This window comes from Gambusia affinis, linkage group LG19 (assembly GCF_019740435.1).
Source record: "Gambusia affinis linkage group LG19, SWU_Gaff_1.0, whole genome shotgun sequence".
Classification (NCBI taxonomy): domain Eukaryota; kingdom Metazoa; phylum Chordata; class Actinopteri; order Cyprinodontiformes; family Poeciliidae; genus Gambusia; species Gambusia affinis.
This window is the reverse complement of record NC_057886.1, coordinates 9889441-9912668: the sequence shown is the minus strand read 5'-3', so window position 1 is coordinate 9912668 and position 23228 is coordinate 9889441. Positions and strand designations below refer to the sequence as shown.

Sequence of the window (23228 nt, the reverse complement as noted above, 5' to 3'; positions counted from 1 at the left end):
TTATCCACTGGTTCTCATTTTTGGGGGGAATTTTTTCACTTCACACTTTCCTCAACCAGGGTAACCAAGAATATTATCAAAATTAGATTTTATAGATCTTTAACTTCACACCTGCTCCTACTACTGGGCTGGGAAACATTTTTAATTATATTCCTCATTCACTCATGAAACCAAAATACTCACAGTCTCTTTTAATGTAAAAGCTTCTATTTTTTTTTTATTTTTTTTTTTAACTTTGTCTGGAAATATTGAATCTTCATACATTCAATTTAATTATTTTTTGTTTGGTCCACTAGGTTTTCACATTTTTGATCTGATCACTCACAAATGAGCAATTACAGTTTTGATTGCAGGATTTCAATTCTGTTAGTTGATTTAATTTATGAAATGCAAAATAATGTGTAAAGATCTTGAGAATTTAAGATTTATTTCTGTTTTACTCACAGAGAGTCATTTTTTAGCTGCCATGAGAAATATTTCTTCTGGCTCTCTTCAAAATATCTGAGAAGCCATTTGGCTTGTTTTTTTTTTCTGTCTAATCATCTCATATCCATTAATGTTAGTTATTTAGCCACATTAGGTCTGAGCTACATATCCTTCATGTATCAATCTGACTCCTAAGCTGAAGTGCTGAACTTTCTCAATAATTAAAGACTAGAAAGTAAAGTTTTAATATACCGGTAGATTTTTTGGTAAATTTTTAGCAGTTGGTCTCAAAAATTTTCCCTATAGTTAGTCAGATAAAACAATTCATCACATTGTAAAAAAATAAACCTCTCTAAAAATTATCACTGTGAAAAGTAATTGTCAGTAAAATTTTGTGAAGACGTTTAGAAAAATATACATGGTACTGATATATTTATATATCTATTTGTCACTGACAGTTCTCTGTTGTTGTCTCTGTGATCACATTGTTTTTAATCTGTTGAGGTTTTTGTGCAGCTGTTCATCTGTTTTCAGTCACTGTGTCTCTTCGAGCACAGAAATAAACAGCAGAATCTTCTGCTGTCAGGCTCTTGATCTCCAGGTACTGGGTGCTGCTGGGGACATTTTCAGTCATGATGAAACGATTTTGGAAGGAACTGCCATAGATGGCAGCGTTGTTTCCAGTGCTCATCCTCCCAACCCACTCCAGAGCTCTTCCTGGTCTCTGTCTTATCCAGTGGATATTATAGCTTGTCATGCTGTAACCAGAAATGACACAAGACATCTTCACTGTCTCTCCAGGTCTCTTCACCTCAGAGTCTGACTGCTCCAGTTTGATCTGACTCCAGGCTCCTGTAAGAAAATATCTTGTTATTGTCTGTTAAAATTATTACTCGCTGTAAATGAATGTACAGAAAAATGGGCTGAGGCACTCACTGTGAATAAAAACTACAAAAAGAAAAGTCAATGCGACTGATTTATCCATTCTCTGTCAAAAACCTATTTGTTTGCTGGTACGATTTAAGAAAACTATGATTTTTTTTTTTCTTCTCTGTCTGATGGAAAATCTGCAAGAACTGTGGATGAGATCTTTTTAAAGAAGAAGACTTTGCATAGACCCTCCCCTGACTACAGATTACACTTGGGTCCACACCTATAGCTGCTTTCCATCCTGTGTCACAACAGTAGGTAACAGTATTTATTTATTTATAATCAAAGTTATTTGGTCGTGTGGTGATAATATAAAATCTTACAGAAGTGCTTTGAAATTACAAATTAAACTTTTATTACATGTGATTTAGACATTCTGACAGTGTATAGACTTAGAAAAAAATGGTGGACCTTGAACTATATTACGGATGTAAGATAAACAGTTTTCTATCCAAAAACAGTGCTACATCTGGCTTATAAGTGAAATTACATCTGCTTACTACAGCGCTATTGACCCACTGCTCAAACTAAATTATATTTAGTGATTGTTGCAAAATCTCCTTCTGAACCCTCATTTGCCAATTTTGAAGTTAGCAAATTACTCTCATAAGTTAAATGAAGGTTTTTTTTCTGTCAGGGTTTTGACATATACGAATGTTTACTGTCAATATAGAAGCAGTAATTATGAGTCCTTGTAGAAAATAGTGAAAATAAGAAATGCAGCCAAAGAAAAGAAAAATGTTATTTTTGCATATTAAAAAAATGAAACTGTGCAATAGCTGATTAATAACAAAATAAACTGGAGTCTCATTTGAGTCCTTATTTTGTAAAACTAAGTAGAAGAACAGTTCATGATGTGAATAGGATCATATGCTACACTTGTGATATTAAAGGACAATCTTAAAGTGTAGCAAAAAGCAAGTAAAAGGAGTTAATGTGATTTCAGAAGTAATAATCCCTCACCTTTTCCAATTCTAATATTGTTATTTTTCTAATCTGTTTTCCTTTTATGAAAGTGTCTTAACATGACTTAAACAAAGTTAATGTTTATGACATTTTTGTAGGAACTGAAATGTAGCAAAAACACTGCAAAAAAAGAAAGGAAAAAAAAGAGAAAGAAACCAAAAGGATTATCTAAAAATGTACAGTTCTAATATAAAGAAAATAAATAAATAATTAGCTAAAGACTGTGTAGTCCCTTGCTGTTGTGGCCAACACATCTTAATAATGTTGTGGTGTTGGCTTTGTCCTAAAACCTGCATGTGTTTAATTGTTTTTGTACAGAGTTCCTGGTTTCTGTGTCACAGTGGACCATCGAACACAATAATAAACAGCAGAGTCCTCCGCTGACAAACTGTTCATCTGCAGATACACCTGCTTTCTGTTGTTGTCTCTGGAGATGGTGAACCGGTTTCTCAATGACTGAGGATAGTAGGTTCTGTCACCACTATCACTGATACCAGAAACCCACTCCAGTCCTTTTCCAGCTGGCTGTCTGACCCAAGCAAACCAAGGAGTACCACTAAACCCAGAATATGTGCAGGTCAGTCTGTGGGACTCAGCAGACCTTTTGACCACTGATTCAGACTCAGTCAGTGTTTGACACTCGGTACCTGTAGAAAGACAGTTAGTTAGCTACTGAACATTAATAAGGTTGTATTTATCACTTGAAAAGCTGCCTTACGTTCTTACCTTTCCAAATAACTGCCAGGATGACAAAAGTAGTCACTACCTCAGTTCTGATCATTGTTGCTCCCATTTGTCTCTGCTAAGTTTACACTGTGTTTGTCCTCGATTTTATCAGGTTTAAAACAGATACAAAAAAATGAAAGGAGTTAGATTTTTGCATCTGCTCCTCCCCTTCAAAGGAGGTGAACACTTGAGCCGTATTATTGGAGTATTTTTTCAGAAGGACTCATGTAGTGTGTATTACATTTTCTTTGCGCAATTAACTTATCGGCACATGCTTAGATCCATTCATTTCATTCTGAAACCAAGTGGTATTTCAATTGAAAGGTAGATATATTGATGTTGAAAAGAAGAATGATATTCTACATCTTTTTAATGTCAAGTCACCAGATCCTTAAAAACAGGAAATCCCACAACAACAAATTGCTGTTGTTGCCATCCTTTTCTGCAAATTGTCCGATCTAGACTGATATCAACTTCTAACTGAAATTAAGACGTTGCTGGGGCATTTTCCTTTCCTATCATGTGAGATTGCACTCAAGCTGTTAGCACTTGTCAAAGACCCAGAAATAATTAGTAATAAATGCAAAATGAGATTAAGACAAACTCACAAAGGAAGAGACGTATGACTATTTTGAAAGACATCAAGATCAGCAGGACATACATTTGACTTTCATCTTTAAAATGAATGTGTGACCAAAGAACGCCCCTCTAAAACAGAAGATAATCATACACTGGGAGGTCTAAAATATGACATCTACGTTGGAATTACATTTTATGTGTCAATTTCCTTAAATATGAACAAATTTTAACAAACTAAAGGCAAAAAAAAAATAAAAATAGCAGAAAACAACTTATTGTGAAACTTTATGCCAGCTCTCTGAAAAAGGAAATGTAAAGTTTGTCACTTCCAGACAAAAAAGTAGATGTCTTGTGTTGTCGGGATGTTTATTTTGTTAGAGTCCCTCCACTGGTCAAAGGTGATTATACAAGTTTCGGCTTTGAGGGGGTTTTGAACAAAGGCTCTTATTTGCAAAGAAAGACAGCAAATAGTTAAACAATTAAAAATAAAAATAATTGACAACTCAACTCTTTGGATAAAAAAATTCTTAAAATATCATCCACAAGCAAAATATATTAACTTAAAACTTGGCATTTCTATGGGTTAGTTTTAAATTATTATAAACATATCCTAAAACTTGCATTTAAGTAACAAAGATATTAATTATTCTCACATTTTGTTGTTTCCATGAAGGTAGCAACACAATCTCCATAAATTAAGTAAATTGTATAAATTTGACCTTAAAACCCTTAATCCTTACAACTAATGCAAGGTAGCAAGTTTTACCTTGCATCAGTGGCTTGTCACGTTTGTCCACTAGGTGGCAGCATTTCTAAATATGTTTTTGGAAGAACCAATAGAGTTTCTTACCTGAGATCCGCATGACATGAGGAGGGTCTATCTTTATTTTCTGTCAGTTCATACTACAAACAAATGATTCCTGTTCATCTTTTTTTTTTTTTTTATCTGAACATATATACTTTAAAAGCTGCTGCTCAGATCACATTTTCATTTTCCCCTTACAAAGTTCTCCTGTTTTGTTTTTAAATTTGATTTTGTTTTCCATAATTTTAGGGGAGAAAAAAAAACAAACAAAAAACATTCCTTGGAAAAATTGTAGCTCAACTCTGAGACAGAATAAAGAACAAACCTCCTATATAATAATAATAATAATAATAATAATAATAATAATAATAATAATAATAATAATAATAATAATAATAATAATAATAATAATAATAATAAAAATTTGAATGGAGGATTTCAGAAAATTTAAAATCTGAAGTGAAAATTTAAAGCATTTGATTAAATGCCCAACATTACAAAGGAACCGTGCAGTCACTGAAGTCAACATGTGAAAAGATTCAGCTTGTTGTGTGAAGAGAAGAAACAAGCGGAGCTGAGGTTAACCTCATTCTTTTTGTCTTCATGTGAAACTGAGCTGCTATTTGGTTTCTTTCAGATTTTCATCTGTATTTCTGCTTCCTGGTGACATGTGGTTTTAAACGATCAAACTTTTGCGCTAAGAAGGAGATGAGAAATTATATGTATTTCTGACTGTTTTTCCTCATCATTTAGTTTGTTCACCCATAGATTACTGGAAATAACCTGAACAAGTGGCAGAGAGTGGAGGTGGTTTATCACATAATCAGTAAGAAAATAATTTGAATGAGAGTGAAAAAAGGAAGATAACATAGCTTTGAATGATGAAGGGAAACTTTAGCACAATAAAAAATTATTAATAACAAGTTAATTATAGAAGATGTTTGATAGATAAAGTAACAAAGCTGGAACATATCAAATAGGCTGCATTAAAGTTTATTTGTAGATCTTGCAAATAAATGAAACATGAACATGAACACAGTAAAGCAGGAACATTGTTGAATTTTTACAAACACCAAAAATTATCTCTTCATTATCATGTCAAACAATGACTAACCACAGAAAATACAGGACATTTGACTAAATTGAAGAAAAAATAATTAAGTAATAAATTCCGTCTTTTCTGGAATGATAATTTTATCTTTTTCTTTTTAATGTTTTTCTTGAGTTTATGGTTTACAGAAAAACAATAAATATTTGTTTTATTTCTTTAATATATTCTTCTTTATTTTCATTTTTAGATGTTTGTCATGAAATCTGCATGTAAAAATGCACTTTCACATACATAAATGTGTATTTAAATTTTTACAACTTTTTTGAGGAAGCTAATTCTTTAAACAAAAAGGAAAAAACTCAATATCGACCTCCTTTTTGAATACAAAACTACAGAAATATGGAAAAACAATAAAAGACTGGAAACAACTTTGCATAAAATTAACAGAAACACTAGAAAAAAATGTTAAAAAGTAAAACATTCAGTCAAAGGAAATGTCGATAAATTTTATTTTCCACTTTAGCAAACAAAAAAAACATCTCTAATTTATGGTAAAATACCGGCAGCTGTGGTTGCCAGAATTTTAAATATGGTATAATCCAAATTCAGGAACTACAGCTGCTGCTTGTACTTTACCATAAATTAGAGATGTTTTTTTTATTTTTTTTTCATTCAGTGTATATTTGCAAAGTTTATTATTTCAGAGCCATTTAATCACACATATTTTTTTTGAAAATGTATTTCAATTCATGAACTAAAGGCTCAGTTTCAGAAGAGCAGGCCTCTGATGGTGAGGACGGTGCTGAAGGCCAGAGCTTTGGTGAACACCACTCGGACTCCGTTCATCAGCAGCAGGTAGAAGTTCAGCTTGGCTTTTTCTGGACGACAGAGAAACAGAGTTCAGACTGAACTGAACACAAACAGCAGCGATCAGAGATGGAACCAAACTGAGACAGGAAGAGATCAGACTCACCGGGATAAATGCTGCCACATTCATCATCTGATTAGAGACAGAAAGAACATCAGTCACAAAAACATCATGAAAACTCTGACAGTCATAAAATGTCAGCAAACACTCTTATAAGAAAGTTTTGTAACAAATTATCAACTGAAGCTTATGAAGATGGGAGGTGTAATGCTGATGAGAGAGTTTAAGTCATAAAAAAAAATACCCAAAGTTTTAATGTCTCTAAAAGTGAATTGTTATATCATGACTCGTTAAACTTTATAAATTTGGTACCAGCTTCATTGTTGCCGACCATCCCGTTCATGTGACAGGAGTAGATTGCTTCGTTCCTGAATGCAGCAAAGTAGTAGGTGTCATTCTTCGACAGAACAGCTTCATCTGTCCTCACATTCACTGGACCCTCTTTCAAATTCAGAACCACATTTTCCCACTTTGGTCGGAAATCTGTGACCAGACAGACGTTTGGATCAGACTGGTTTGCTGGCTTCACGGTGTAACCAGGAGTCTGCAGTGGACTGAGGACGAACAGGGATGGAGGAACAGGGGGAGCATTTGGATCTGCAGATGAGCAAAGAAAATAGATCATATCAGGACATAAAAATGATTGGAAGAACATTTTATCAGCACAATATTAATTACTTCATGTCAATACATACACTACAGTTTATGGACTGTAACCCTTTATCCCTCACCACTTACATGCACGTCAATGGGTCCATGGAGACGCTGGTGTCCCCATAACAGTTAAAGTGTTACAAAAATAACAAGAAGTTGATTCAAAAGTATTAAGTCATGAAAAAAGTATTTTTTAATAATTGCAATCAATTAGCTTTTTAAAATGTTTTGTGATATTTTTTTTTCCAAATCATTTATAGAACGTAATGTTAAGTTAAAAATCTAATGCTTCTGCAGCAGCAACTTTGCCAAAAAAGGGAAATTTTGCCAAAGTATCAGTTAGTTTCTCAAATGTAAAACTTTCCAAGTGAAATAAGTATTTTATTGTGGCGGAAAGTTTCCACCATCAGTTGGATAGGTATACAAAATAATGTAAGACGTCTGATGTTTCCAACTTTAGGGCTGCAACCTTTTTACATTCAGAGGCATCCATCTTCTACATCCTGAGTTAAAAATTAACGAGTTTCTCCAGTTTTTACCAGTTTCATTTGTGGGAAATTAATGCATTTAAACAACTGTTAAGCCAGCTCTTTTTCCATCAAGCCATTATATTATTTTTTTATTTTTTTTTTTTTAAACAAAAAAACAAAACACATTTTCTTTAAATGAAAAACTCAAAAACAATGAATCTTGTTCAGAATTTTAACAATTCACCCAAACACCAACTTAGATGTAATTGAACACAGAAAGAATATCAGTCATCGTCCCCCAATGTTTGCAACCCGTAAATCCTAAAATTCTAGTAATTTTTATCACAACTCTTCAAGGAAAAGTATACCATCATCATTACAGATTTATCATCAAATATCAATTTTATTGTGATAAAATTAGAGAATATTAGAATTACAACAAATTTAATTTGTCTAAAGCTTCTTCCTCAATGTAACAAAATGTAACTCTGCTGTTGCAGGATTTTTATAGACCTCTAATAGATCAGGCTCCTGATTTAGCTTCTTGTTTAGTGAAAAAGTATGTTCTGCATAAATTTACAATAAATGATAATCAAGCATTTAGATATTTTTACACAGAATAATTAATTCAATCATTTGAGTAATTTAGTTACCTTATATTTAGTCCATATAGTCCTCTTGTTTTTTACTTTTTGTTTAAGTCGAGGTTTTGCCTCCATCAGATTTTTAATCCATTCTTGATTTAAAGGACTGTAATTGTTAGAGATTCTGGAAGCCATATTTCTATTTGGTTATTTTGAGTTGCTTGAGCATAAACTATTCTTATTTCCTCTTGTGTGTCTAAATTGTCACTACACTGCTATTTTGCAAGTCAAAATAGTCTCTTTAGTCATTTGCTCTAAGTCAAAATGTCATTTAGTTGAGAAGTTAAAACAAAAAAATGCAACAAGCAGTTATTTGAAATTATGCAAATAATTGCATAATTGTATGCAATATTTTTTTTATTTTTTTTTGCCCTCATGTAGTATTTTCTTCTGTTTGGATTTCAAATGCAGAGCATTTATTTCCGATGAATCTCTGTCATGTCCCTTATTTCTCTGCAGCTTAAACCAACCTGGGTCAGATTCTAAATTAATTTACACTTTCATATTTTCTGGAAAATAAAATTTTTACATTCTGGACCATCAATTACTTTTTTTCAACAGATTAAATTTGTTAATCTGGATAACAGAAATCAAATAAAAATATGAAAAATTAGAAAGTTGTAGGGAACAACTTCCAGACGCTTTTAAACTCATAGTAATGAAAACTTTAGGATTATTTAACACTGAATCAAAAATAAAAGCAATTTTACTGGAGACAATATTAAAGGATGTTTTTGACAGTTTGTTATATTACTGCAGTGTTATATAATCTGGTTTGAAACATAATATTAATAAGATTTGTCTGGAAAACTAAAATAGTAAATCCACAAATGCAATTTATTCAGATAACACCAAAACGATTTAACATGACTGTCAGCTAACAGGAGCATCAAAAGTTAAAACTAATCTAAAATTTTACATAAATATTATTATCATAAACAACAATTATAAATAGAACTGTAAACAATATTTTAAAGGATCTTACCTGGTAGAACCGTGACTGTTGTTCCATTACCCCAGTAGTCTAAATCTCACAGTGCTACATCTTCATTGACTGCTTGAACAAAAACCTGAAGCACCACAAAAAATGGAATAAAAACTGAATATTCACATAAAAGTGTTTCAACATTGTCCAGACTTATGAGACGGATATTTTTGTGTAACGATTCTGAAAGAAACTAAGTATCAATTCTCTGATGCAATGAAAATAGACTCAAAAATACGACTTATAGTCTATGAATTAAAGTGTAACTAATATGTATTTGAAAATTATCAGTCATTTTATCAAAATGGCAACACTGAGTTCTTACCTCATATTACAAAGGTAGAAATGTAGTGATCTATACTTACTTATAGTCATTATTATGAATTACAGACAGGTATTTGCTCTGAGGTTTTTGTATTAGTGTATATCTCTGTGCCCCCAAATATCACTGTGAGAAACTCTGAAACAAAAACAGCAGCAGCAACAGAGCGGAGGAGGAAACTGATAGACAGGAGACAGTTATTACAGTTGTGGTTTTTAGAAAAATGTTCACATTTATTTAAGCACCAAAGCCTGGTAGGAATAAAACGGTTTCTTAAAACATACTTATTTAGGTTAAAAAGTTGAAGGAGCACAATTTAATTTTAATTTCCTCAAATTTTTTATACCCGTACAAAGTAAACATATTTTGTTCTTCTCTAGTTTTACCTTATCAGTGTCGACAGATGTCAGGCTAAATTCAAATAATTCTGTATAACTAAAGCTTTTAAATAAACATACCTTTAAAATAGCGACACAAACAATATGTAAAATATAGATTTAAAGCACTTGATTTTTTTCCTCCTGAACTGTATTTGTTTTATATTAACATGTTTAGTTAATTTCTTGATGTTGAACCACCTTCTGAAATATTTAAAAAAGGTGCACCACATGGCTCAGTGCAGGCACAGCATGTGATGAAGATGGTTGATTTCTGGCCTTGGGCTTTTTACTGCATGTTTTCCCCTTCACACTGTGACCCTACTTTCTGCAGATATGGCTTTTGTTGATTTTAAGCCTACTATACGTGAATGATAAAGATTTTCTGATGTGAATTATTTAAAATGTGTATGCATGGACTCTTGATGCCATAATAGATTTTATAAAAAGGAAGGACTGTTTGAGGTGTCTTCCAAAGTGATTTTGGTTGAGTTTGACTGTGGGTCACAGACTCTTTTCAGGAAGTTCACATAATCCTCCCTGCACAGGTATGGATCCTCTCCAGGCAGCTTCCTGTAATTCTAGTACATCCATGATAATTTACTGAACACCCGACCCTTAGGTTTGAGCGTATACAAGGAATGTGCTTGTCTCTTCTGTATGTCTCTGTTTTAATCTGTGAAAAGCAAGTGATTTGTCCAGGGTTCAATCTTTGATCCATGAACCTATATAAAAAAGGAACTGATATAAATATGGAATAAATTGCTGGTAAATAATTTATGGTCTGATGATGCCTCCTCTGGAGGTTTACAGTATTTCAAGTGTTCAGATACTGAATGGGTTTTTGTACAGGTCTGTTCATGTTTTGCGTCACTGTGGAGTCTTGCACAGTAATACACAGCAGCGTCTTCTTGCTGCAGATTCTGTCCTTTCAGAGTCACTGTGTTACTGGAGGATTCTGTGGAAATGCTAAACTTGTTTCTGAGAGAATCTTTGTAATATGTGGAAGATCCTTTTGCATCTCCAATCCACTCCAGTCCTTTCCCTGCAGGCTGTCTGATCCAAGCTGTCCAGTAGCTGGTAACAGAATAAGAGACCTGACAGCTGATGGTCAGAGGTTGACCCGGCTGCACAGTCAGAGAGGCTGGCTGTGTCAGCTGTTCACACTTCACACCTGCTGAAAGAAGAATTGACTAAGTCAGAAAAAAAAAGAGGAAATCTTGTTTGTTGAGACTTATGGTTGACAGAGATCTCAAAGATTGAAGAAATTCACCTGCAGCTGCTAGGAACAGGAACAGAGCAGCACAAAACATGTTGGCTGATTTAACAGACATCCTCTGAACTCAGATCTGAACTGAGGCCTTTTTATAGGAGGCTGAAGGGAGGGCGGGTTTGCATGTAAATGATCCTCTCTTTATCACAGTTTCAATCAATCTAGATGATGAACCACATGCATATTTATTTTTTAAAGTGCTTTAATTGTTGACTAAAAATTTTATAAAAATTTAGCATGACTGCAGTGAGTGAGAGGTAAAGAAAGTTTCCTAAATGCAAATTTTTTAAACTTACTTTGCCAAATCCCATGAAACAAAAACCTTTGACATCACAAGCAAATCATAAAGCATAAGCCTTCTCTCCATCTTACAAATAATTAATATTAATTTGTAAAATAAACCTTTAAAATTTGACACATTTTCTGCATGTGTACCAAAATATTGGTTACAAACAAACTGTAGAGGAATATTTTCTATAATCTATATTTTCTAAGCTGGAACATTTGTCCACAATTCCAAAATCTGTGGTTGTTTGAGAGTTAAAACCGAAAGAAAAGACATGCCAAACGGCTGATTTCTCCATTGCATGACAAAACTGTTTGATAGCCATATATTATTTAATAGTCATCAGATAGAGATAGAGATAGATGTAGATACACATTTTTATTACGGTCATTTTAATTGCAGTATCTATCCCTGAACATGAGAGCTTTCACGTTCCTGAATCAGCTGTTCAGACATAGTGGGGTTTTTGTTCAGGTCTGCTGCTGATCTGTGTCACTGTGGATCTCTGGCACAGTAATACACAGCAGAGTCCTCCGGCTGCATATTCTCTCCATTCAGAGTCAATATGTTGTTTGATTCATCTAGATTGACGCTGAACTTGCTGGTTAATGAATCTTTAATAGTTGTGTCACTACTAATCCACTCCAGTCCTTTCCCTGCAGGCTGTCTGATCCAGGCTGTAATATCTGTGCTAACAGAATAAGAGACCTGACAGGTGATCTGCAGTCGTTCACCAGGCAGCACAGACACAGAGGCTGGCTGTCTCAGAGTCTCAGATCGAACACCTGGAAAAACAACATTTTGTGAGATTCAAACCATGATCTGGTTATTCTCACAAATCCTGAAATTCTTACCTGATCCAGCTGCTAACAGCAGCAGCATCAGGGTGACAGAGAACATGGTTGGTGAAGCTGAAACAATGAGATCTGATTCCCTTTTACAGGGTTACCAGCTGAACTCATTACATCTGCATCACAAACAAAACCACCAAATTTGCATAGAGTTCCTATAGAGAAATAATTTTATTTTGTTTTGATTTGATTTGCAACACGGTTTCAACAAGTCCGAAAGAGAAATATTAAAATAAGCAAATATCTAATATGAATCAACTTTTTTTGTAATATACTTTATTAGTCATTTTATAAATACTGAACTACTTTCAGAATTTTTTGTGTTTTTTGTCCTGCAGAAGTAAAAGAAACAACATAAATATGTCAGATTTTGAATTTATTGTCACAGTTTTTTTGGAATTTCAATATTTTTAATGGCAGGATAAAACCAATAAGTTGGGGTCAGTTTAGATGTGATGTATTAGCTGTTGACCTAGAATATACAAGTTCAACCATTTTGTTATACTATTTAAACTTCAACAAATCTTCACATAGTTGTCCAGGTTATTCTGTGCTTTTTTATTCATTACAGTTCTGCTTTCTTCAGCTCTCTAATCTCTGGTCATGAAATGAATTCTTTAAAAAAAAGTTTAGTTTATTGCTGTGCATATGAGTCCTAAATGATGATATACATGTTAAAACTGCCAAAAACACTAATTAGGCCACATCTTTGCAATAATAAACATCAAATTCACAACAAGTATGTTTATTTTTTTTATTTTTTTATCCTCTCTTTTTAGAGTTGGGGAAAAATGTTTACCAACTACAGCTTTGAATTAGGATTGGGTTGTGGAGGTTATGGATGCAGCAATGGATGAGTGAAATGTAGAAAACATAAAAGTCATAAAAGCGCTTGCATCTGGAGTGTTTAAACAGACCAGACACATCATAGAAGAATCATATTGTTCTAGGACTTTTTGTACAGCTGCTCCACTGTCTTCAGTCACTGTGCTGTCTTGCACAGAAGTAAACAGCAGAGTCCTCTGTAGTGAGACTGGTGATCTGCAGGAACTGAGTGCTGCTGGAAACATCTTGAGTGAAGGTGAAACGACTCTGAAAAGAACTGGCATAGGTAGCAGCAGCTGTGTATGTGTTTATCCACCCAATCCATTCTAAACCTTTCCCAGATTTCTGTTTTATCCAGTGCATGCCGTACTGTGTCATTGTGTAACCAGACGTGACACATGAAATCTTCACAGTGTCTCCTGGTCTTTTCACCTCAGAGGGTTGAGGCTGCTGCAATTTGATCTCACTCCAAACACCTGTGGGGAACAAAAACATTTATTTTGCACCCTGTTTAACAGCTGACACTTTTTCATTGAAGCATAAAAACTTACCATGAATGGTAAAAATAAAAACTAAGCTCCAGATAATTAACATGTCTTTGGTATTAAAAATGTGATTTTTCCAAGTTATATCTGTAAAGTGGTCTGAGAGTTTCTCCCTCAGATAAAATGCTAGTTATCGATAGTGTGCTTGGTGTATTTATAAAGCAGAAACAGTTTGCATAGACGGCCCCCTACAGGTTTAAGTGAGGAACATCTGAAAAACGTAACACCAAAATTCAAATTCATAGCATGTTTTGCCAACTTATGGGGAGTGAAGTTTCTGTGAATACATTAAACGTTTGGTTTCTAACAGTGTCATGAGAAAGAACAAATGATTATTCTCCCAGTATTATAGCAGAAGTAATTTAATGGTGTAAGTTCTTGATGTCGCTCTTCGTTCCTCTATTATAATCTAGCTGCTGAAACTCTGAGTAGTATATTTTCATATTAAAGTTTTGCCTTCATACATATTTCTACAAAACTCCATAATTTATTGAAATCGATAAATTATCTTTTAAACTGACTTTGGCAAATATGGTTCTGTGATCTATTCCTTAAAGATGAAATATTTGTGGTGGCCTGTGATAGTCTAGTGGACTTTCCCTGGGGTCCCTTCACCCTGTCGGTACCATAAAGAGGCAAACGGCTAACCATAACATTCCTTCCTGTAAGTATAGATTTCTGATATTTTTTCTATTTTATTTTATTTCATTTTTGTTCTTTCTTTTTTGTTTGTTTGTTTTGTATTAGTAAAAAGTTCATCTACATGTCATTTTCTCTCGCTTGTCATAGAACTTGTAACCAGATTGGTGTCACTATTGTTCTAACAGGGCTCCCTCTGGTGGATAAGTTGTAATTACAAGTATTCAGGCCATGATAGGTTTTTGTACAGCTCTGTTGCTTGTTTTTGTAACTGTGGTCTCTTGCACAGTAATACACAGCAGAGTCTCCAGGCTGCATATTCTGTCCATTCAGAGTCACTGTGTTACTGGATGTGTCTAAGGTAATACTGAACTTGTTCTCCAGTGATTTTTTGTAGTATGAATCTCCTGTATATTTGCTCCCAATCCACTCCAGTCCTTTCCCAGCAGGCTGTCTGATCCAAGCTGTCCAGTAGCTGCTCAGAGAATAAGAGACCTGACAGCTGACAGTCAGACTCTGACCTGGCTGCACAGTCAAAGAGTCTGGCTGTTGCAGCTGCTCACACATCACATCTATCAAGGGAAAATATTAAATATTAAAAAAGTTAAACCAAATGAAATAAATGAGTGTGCCATTTATTTCAGACTCACAGGATCCAGCAGCCAGCAGCAGCAGGAGAGTTAGAGCGAACATGTTGCTATGTGAAGGTACCAATTAGAAGGTAGTTTCTTTAACTGTGCATTGAGCAGCAGAAGATCAGCCTTTACAGTAGACTAACAGGAAGTTCACTTTGCATACAAACAAAACTGGAAGACTTTGAACAGTAGTGTTCATTTTAAAACTTGATTAGTTTAAGTTGGCTTTAAAGACACTGTGATGTCAGGAAGCCACTTGAATAATTTCCTCAGTAGCTCAGCAAGTTCAGTTTAAAGTCCTTTAATCCTTTAAATTGAGAGCCTTGTTTGTTTATTTAGACTTTTTAAAAATAACATTTTGACAGTTTGACTATTCATTTCTTCATGCAAGGGATAAAAATATAGAAATTTATCATTCATATAGAAAATATAATTAAAACATTTTTGATCATGGTGTGAGGGATGAAATAAGACCAAACACTGAATAAAAGGTCACACTCATTTATCATTTAGAAGAGATTGTATCAAAAACTTATTATTATATATATATTATATCTGTATTTTCTTTACTGAAACATAAGAAAAAATTTTTTTTGTCAAATCACACATTTCAAACATGCTTAACCTTCAAAGGCTAAACAAGCGGTACTTTTTATTGTTCAAGTCAAAGTGATTTCAAAGTGATATGTTGGCATTAAAAAAAGCTGGACTATAACAAATCATACAAATCAATTCAATACAAGAGTTGTTTTCTTTTTCTGCTGAGCTGCTATTTCACAGGTTTTGAAACAGTAAATCTACAGCAATATTCTTAGTTTTTTATAGTGTGCTAAAAATTTTATGTTGGAATGGAAAATAAAATAAAACAAGTGAGATTAAAACATTTCCATAATAATTATCAAGGCTTTGACAGAGAATTTGCAACGGAGTCATTAGTGGTTTTACAGCGCCTCCCCTGGTAGTTATGTGTTCAGGTCCTGAGAGGTTTTTGTGCAGCCCTCCTGCTTATTTATGTTACTGTGTCTCGTCTGGCACAGTAATACACAGCAGAGTCTTCAGGCTGCAGATTCTGTCCATTCAGAGTCACTATTTTACTGGACTCTTCTACTGTAATACTGAACTTGTTCTTTAAAGAATCTTTGCGAGCTCCTGAGCATCGAGCGCACATGTAACCAATCCACTCCAGGCCTTTTCCTGCAGGCTGTCTGATCCAATGTGTCCAGTAGCTCCTCACATCATAAGCGACCTGACAGGTGATGGTCAGAGGTTGACCTGGCCTCACAGTCACAGAGGCTGGTTGTGTCAGCTGTTCACACTTCACATCTGTAGATGACAACATGAAATTAATCAAAGTGTAATACCTGTAAGAATATAGCGTCAGCATAATGTGAGTATTTCTGAGAGACTCACAGGATCTAGCAGCCAGCAGCAACAGCAGAGCCACAGACAACATGTTGTTGGTGAAGGTGATCCAATGAGAACTTCTCTGTGACTGACAAGATGAGAACATGTCATTTAAAGGTTGCCATTTAATTTGCCTAATGACCAACCAGCCAATCATGAGTGCCTATTATATGCTAGCAGCACAGCAGGAAACTAGTAGTTTTTTTCAAACAGAATTCCTCTTAGATCATTTTTCTGAATGGATTTATAAAAGTGACCCATTTTGGTTGTAATATTTATACGCATGAGTTGTTTTTTTTTCTTTTTTCTCTTTTTTTTCAATATTCCTGTCTTGCTCCAGTTCCTCCTTTAACAACCGAAGACAGTAGGAATAACCTATTGATTTATCATTAATGTTTTTCCTTGTTATATCAAAAAATATTCACAAAAAGATGTTAACACACTCATAAAATGTATTTTCTATGGCAGAATGCTTTGACTTTTTAAACGCTATGCATCAAAATTATCTTTCTGGGCTTGTAAGAGTTAAGGAAAAATATGAGGCAATATTGAATAAAAAATATTTAAAAGCTTGATGTACAAAACTTGAGGATCATTTCTAGCTTAATTGGTATTTTCCTTGATTTAAGAGGTTGTTGTTTTTTTACAGTTTTTAATACAGTGTTATTATTTTCTATATTATTACTGTAATTCCAACAATGTTTTGTAAGCAAGCGTAATTTTCTTCAGCATTTATATTAAATATAATGATTTTCTCAGAAGATGAGAAGTCACCAGTCCAAAGGGCAACACAGACACACAGTACAAGCAACCAGTGATGTATACAACCAGGATATTTTAATAGTTTCATTTAAAATCGGAGGGAAGAGTGGATCCTCAGAAGATGGCCCATGGTTAACCCTGAGTCTGGCTGCGATTTAAACCCATAACCCTGAGGTATGAGGAAATATTAATTATACCATCATGCTGTCCTGTGTAATATACACATTGATTTTTTAGCTTTATTTGACAATAACCACCAGCAGACAAATAGAAAGAGTTTTATATTTAAGAAAGTGTGCTGAAAAAGGTGTTACTCTTTCTACTTTTACTGATATTCCTTACAATGCTTTGGAAAACGTGTATATGTGTAATCATCAGTGTAATGTTTGGATATGTCCCCGTATCGACCTCATTTTATGTCAAGTTAGAAATAACAGTCATTTTAATTAGAAAATAGACATTGATCTCCCTGACAATATGTCAAATTTCACCAAGTATGCTGATGGAAATTATTAATTTAGTTAGAATTAATATAAAATAACTGTTTAATTCAACAATGGCCAATGAGTACTGTCTTTATTTATTATCCCACTTGAAGCCAAAATATAATTTACCAAAACAATTTGTAAGAAAACTAATAAAAACCTTCTCCTATATAGAAGGAAAAGTATGTCATAAATTCAGCCTCAAATTAGTGTTTCAATTACACATCTGATCCATGACTACAGTCTGTAATAAAACATTCTGTTGGACCAGCTGTTGAGAAAGCTAAAAAACAGGAAATCACAAACCACAACTTGTCTATTTTTACACGATGCTCAGTATTCTATGCAAGTTAATGCAATTTCAACATTGTACAAAGTTTTTGCACAGCCTTGCTGCTCATTAATCACTGTGTTTCTTGCGCAGTAATACTCTGCACTGTTCTCTGGTTTTATAGTACCCACACACTGGTGATTTCTATAAGACCTTAGACAATGTCGGCACAAGAGTTGTCTCCAAAATCCCTGATTGTTTTTTGTGCCAGTCGCTTGATCCAGTGTGTGTGATCGTTGCTCACATCCATAACATAACTAAGAGATGATGGTCAGAATCTGAACTCTCTGCTCACACTTCACCGCTGTTGATGATATCACATCAGTTCAACATGTAATGTCAATGAGAGTGTAGTGTATTCATGACATGATTGTTAAATGAAACTTACAGCAATCCGCATCAGAGCTTTAGATATGTATAAAAATATGTATAAAAGATAATCTGATGAAAGTGTAATTGACAGATCAAGTCCTTAATTTATAATGTTGAATTTTAAAAAATGACAGAACATCCAGTCACAATTTGTTTTGAAAGTATTTTACTGTTATTATCAAAACATTACCTTCCTGAAACAATGACCTGAGCCATTCTTTGCCAAAAGTGATTTTAATTTTGGTCTAAATCAACTTTTGGCAAGAAAGAGGTGGTCATTTTTTATTTAATTTAATTTAATTTATTTATTTATTTTGTTTTAACTGAATAGAAATTTAGAAAAATCAAACCATAATACCAGTTATTGTTTATATAATGTTCACTGTTTGTTCTAATGAAAATAAGAAATCAATAAAATAAATAAAAAGATTATTATTTATTCAATGATAATTTGTCTTCTTTTAAACAGCATTTTTCCCTCTGAAATTATATGAGAAAAGTAGAATTTTTACATTTTCCAGCTGGAATATCTAAGCCATTTGTCAGATAACCTTTCTTGGATTCATTAGTGTTGTTACAGCGCCTCCTCTGGTCATTTTATAACATACGTGTGTGTAGGTTGAGGAATTTTGTACAGCTCTGCAGCTTGTCCATCTCACTGTGGCTGTGTGGTTTCTGTCTGGCACAGTAATACACAGCAGAGTCTTCAGGCTGCAGATTCTGCCCATTCAGAGTCACTGTGTTACTGGACGCTTCTACTGTAATACTGAACTTGCTCCTTAAAGAATCTTTGTAATTTCCGCCGCATCCAGAGCACATATAACCAATCCACTCCAGTCCTTTCCCTGCAGCCTGTCTGATCCAGTGTGTCCAGGCGGTCACATGATAAGAGACCTGACAGCTGATGGTCAGATGTTTACCTGGCTGCAGAGTCACAGAAGATGGCTGTGTCAGCTGTTCACAATTCACCCCTGTAAATGAGAAAGTTTAATACATGTAAGAGTATCGTCAGTAACAGTGTAAAGAGATAATGGTACTGTCCTGGTGAGACTCACAGGATGCAGCAGCCAGCAGCACCAGCAGAGCTACAGAGAACATGTTGGTGTTGAACTTGAGCCAATGAAAATAGCTGTTGCTCTGTGACTGATAGAATGACACTGACTATTTATAACACCATGATTCATTTGAAAAATGACAGACCATCCAATCACAAACACGTCTGAATCAACGTATTGCTTGGCAGGCTGAATGTTTGTTTATGTTAAACAGGGTGCAGTTACTCTAGGTAAATGAGTAGGTTGATGCAACTGTCATATTTATTTAGATTGTATAGGAAGAAAGAACTTCTTTGATTAAAGTTTATATGATGGGCTTTATTTTCCCCATATTCTTCTATTTCAGACATTGTTATCCTTTGTATCATTGGGCAAATGAAATTTAAAAAAAAATTATTAAACTTTACATAAATTAAAACACAATACACATTTTCTGTTTCACATATGTGGACAGAATTCTGGAAAAACAGGAAATGATCAAAAACCACATTGTTTGCTGATGACACTTATGTCTTTTGCTCTGTGAAGAGTTTTTGTACAGCCTCTCTGCTCATATTAACCACTGTGGGTTTTTTGCACAGTAATACACAGCAGACTCTTCTGGTTTCATGGCAGACAGCCTCAGATACACAATGTTTTTAGTGGTGTCTCTGGTGAATTCTATACGTCCTTGGACATTGGTGGCATAGTTGTTACTCCCACCGCTCCAAATAACACCCATCCATTCAAGTGCTTTTCCTGCAGGTTGTCGGATCCAGTGTGTGCCGTAGCTGGTGACAGAATAAGAGACCTGACAGCTGATGCTCAGAGTTTGACCTGGCTGCACAGTCAAAGAGGCTGGTTGTGTCAGCTGTTCACATTTCACACCTGTTGATGACAACATAAATTAATTAAAGTGTACAATCAATATGTGTGTGTCAGCATAATGTGAGTGTCTCAGTGAGACTCACAGCATGCAGCAGCCAGCAGCAGCAGTACAGATATAGAGAACATGTTGGTGTTGAAGATGATCCAGTGAGAGCTTCTCTGTGACTGACAGGATGAGATCAATTTTAAAAAGCATGACATGTAATTTGCCTGATGACCGACCAGCCAATCATAAATGATTATGTCACACCTAACAGCACAGCAGGAAATGTTATTTAAAGCAGGATGCAGATTGAGATTATGTCTACACTCATAACACTGACCTATTTTTGACTTTATAATATTGCCATGTTTCCCTCCATTCCACTTTAAACTTTATTACAATGATAATAAATGTTCTCTAATACATGATAGAAATAATTTTTATAAACCAAATATACTCGTTCTATCTATTGATTTTTTTACGGGGTTTTGCGGTAGAAAAATATGCACAAACTAAAGTTAGAACGCTGTGACTTACTGTTTCATAGAATGATATATATGACCTCGATATTAATCAAGAAGAAATATGAGGCAACCTTTTTGGTACCTCTTATATTCGATGTTGTGTTTTTAAGCACAACATTGCTCTGTTACAGACATGTTTAGTTTGTAATGAACAGTTTCAATTTTATAAATGTTAGTTACAATCTTTTATTAAAATTTTAACTGATGTAATCTGAATAAAGATGTATTTGTTGCATATTTAAGAAATTTGGTTGAAATAATCATGACAATAAATGGCCTAAGAGCGCCTCCTGTGGGCGAGAAGTAAAAATACATGTACTCAGGCTCAAAGGATTTTTTGTACGGCTGTGCTGTATGTTTGTGTCACTGTGACTGTCTTGCGCAGTAATAAACAGCAGAGTCTTCAGGCTGCATATTCTGTCCATTTAAAGTCACAATGTTACTGGAGGAGTGAGCAGAAAGGCTGAATTTGTTCCTGAGAGAATCTTTGTAGTTTGTTGTTGATCCATCAGCTGCTCTTCCAATCCACTCCAGTCCTTTTCCTGCAGCCTGTCTGATCCAGTGTGTGTAGTAGCTTCTAACAGAATAAGAGACCTGACAGCTGATGGTGAGGGTCTGACCTGGCTGCAGAGTCACAGAAGCCGGCTGTGTCAGCTGTTCACACTTCACTCCTGATAAGAACATATGTTGTCAGAAATTGAGTAAATGTTTAAAGCTAATAAATTACTGACTGAAATAAATTGGAATGAATTCACCTGCAGCTGCAAGGAGCAAGAACAGAGCAGCACAAAACATGTTGACTGATGAAACAGACATCCTATGAAATCAACTCCACACTGTCGCATTTATATAGTAGGTAGGAGGAGAGCAAGTGACATGTGATCATATAATGTGACAGTTTCGGTTTAGCAGCTCTGTTCTTCTCACATTTGTTTTCGTTGGACGTTGTTAATATTTTATTTAATATTTAAATTGTACAATAGGCATGGTTTTAATATGACCTATTTTTAGTTTTTAAATCTATTTTGCTTACATTGTGAGTAGCATTAAACTTTTACATTTATATTCAGTGAATTATAATATTCTTCCCAATGAGTCTCATATGTCAGATTAAAAGCACATTTTAAAAATATCAACCTCTAAGAAGGAATTAAACATGCTTTTCATGAATACAACATATTTGTTTTTAATTTGTTTCAAATTTTAAGTGTCATGTTTTCAGCAGCTTTTAGCAGAAGGTCATTGTTATTAAGAGAATTAAACATTATATAAAGATTACTCAGCCTTTGTCTGAGTAATCTTTATATAATGTTTTTCACTTGGTAATGAAGTTATTGAAACAAATTGACTTTCAATAGTATTCTAATTTAGTGAGTAACTATGTACAGTAACATTAGTAATTTAATGTCTTTATTATGCTGCTATAAGAATCAAACATGCCATGTTGAGGTCTTGAAAATGGATTGAGAAGTGGAATAAAAAAACAGTTTCATGAATCTAGGTCCATTTTAAATCTTTCTATTCAGTTTCATATCTGATACACAATTGAAGATGTGAAATATGGACTGTTTCTGCAGAACCACCTGCTGATGAAGCTGAAAACAGGAAATCTCAAACCAAAACAACTTCAATCATTTTAACATGATGCTCAGTATTTGTATTCAGACTAATATCACTTCTACTCTGTGAGGAGTTTTTGTACAGCCTCTCTGCTCACATTAACCACTGTGTCTCTCTGGCACAGTAATACACAGCAGACTCCTCTGGTTTCATGGCAGAGAGACTGAGATACACAATCTTCTCATTCGTGTTCCTAGTGATTCCTATACGTCCTTGGACATTGGTGGCATAAGCGTTACTTCCACCGGTCCAAATAACACCCATCCATTCAGGTGCTTTTCCTGCAGGTTGTCGGATCCAGTGTGTGCTGTAGCTGGTGACAGAATAAGAGACCTGACAGCTGATGCTCAGAGTTTGACCTGGCTGCACAGTCAAAGAGGCTGGTTGTGTCAGCTGTTCACACTTCACACCTGTTGATGACAACATAAATTAATTAAAGTGTATCATCAATATGTGTGAGTCTCAGCATAATGTGAGTGTCTCAGGGAGACTCACAGCATGCAGCAGCCAGCAGCAGCAGAGATACAGAGAACATGTCGGTGCTGATGAAAGTGATCCAATGAGCTTCTGTTCCTCTGACTGACAGGACTGACTTTTTATAGCAGTTTTACTTTGCATGATGACCGACTACCCAATCAGATTTTAGGAAAAATGGTGAGAATTATCTCAGCTACAAACTATTCAAATGAATGTATTGTTTCAACCTGCAGTTGCTAATTAAAATTTTATAGAACATTAAAATTTAATTTATTGTTTAAATCCCAATGGAATCCTCTATCATATACATTTTTCAGTGGTAGCATCTTCACTGTCAAATTAGACTGCAAACAGATTTTAAAAGAAAGATTTTATGGATATTAATAAAATACAGATGCCCTGGCATTTGTCATTCCACAGGTATTTAAAAA

The 23228-nt window shown here is 34.4% G+C and overlaps 1 protein-coding gene and 6 gene segments (V, D, J or C); all 7 read right to left on the bottom strand.

Annotated features, from left to right (window-relative positions):
- Positions 1–3120, bottom strand: part of ighd (immunoglobulin heavy constant delta) — a 108394-nt gene extending 105274 nt beyond the window's left edge. Inside the window, exons 1-2 of the mRNA XM_044100299.1 lie at positions 3049–3120; positions 2664–2969 (exon numbers count right to left, since the gene is read on the bottom strand). Of these exons, the coding sequence (XP_043956234.1) occupies positions 2664–2969; positions 3049–3115 (373 nt within the window). The 5' untranslated portion in view covers positions 3116–3120. The remainder of the gene's footprint in view (positions 1–2663; positions 2970–3048) is intronic.
- Positions 3121–11817: 8697 nt separating this feature from the next.
- Positions 11818–12373, bottom strand: LOC122822391. The segment is given in 2 exon segments: positions 11818–12207; positions 12277–12373. Coding segments are annotated over 2 exon segments (339 nt in total).
- Positions 12374–13251: 878 nt separating this feature from the next.
- Positions 13252–14996, bottom strand: LOC122821983. The segment is given in 3 exon segments: positions 13252–13574; positions 14531–14854; positions 14933–14996. Coding segments are annotated over 3 exon segments (690 nt in total).
- Positions 14997–15881: 885 nt separating this feature from the next.
- On the bottom strand, positions 15882–16392 carry LOC122822384. The segment is given in 2 exon segments: positions 15882–16240; positions 16328–16392. Coding segments are annotated over 2 exon segments (357 nt in total).
- Positions 16393–18156: 1764 nt separating this feature from the next.
- Positions 18157–19369, bottom strand: LOC122821982. The segment is given in 3 exon segments: positions 18157–18203; positions 18907–19242; positions 19327–19369. Coding segments are annotated over 3 exon segments (426 nt in total).
- A 1624-nt stretch (positions 19370–20993) lies between these two features.
- Positions 20994–21504, bottom strand: LOC122822388. The segment is given in 2 exon segments: positions 20994–21371; positions 21456–21504. Coding segments are annotated over 2 exon segments (348 nt in total).
- Positions 21505–22413: 909 nt separating this feature from the next.
- LOC122821981 lies at positions 22414–22875 on the bottom strand. The segment is given in 2 exon segments: positions 22414–22730; positions 22816–22875. Coding segments are annotated over 2 exon segments (357 nt in total).
- Between the last annotated feature and the right edge of the window lie 353 nt (positions 22876–23228).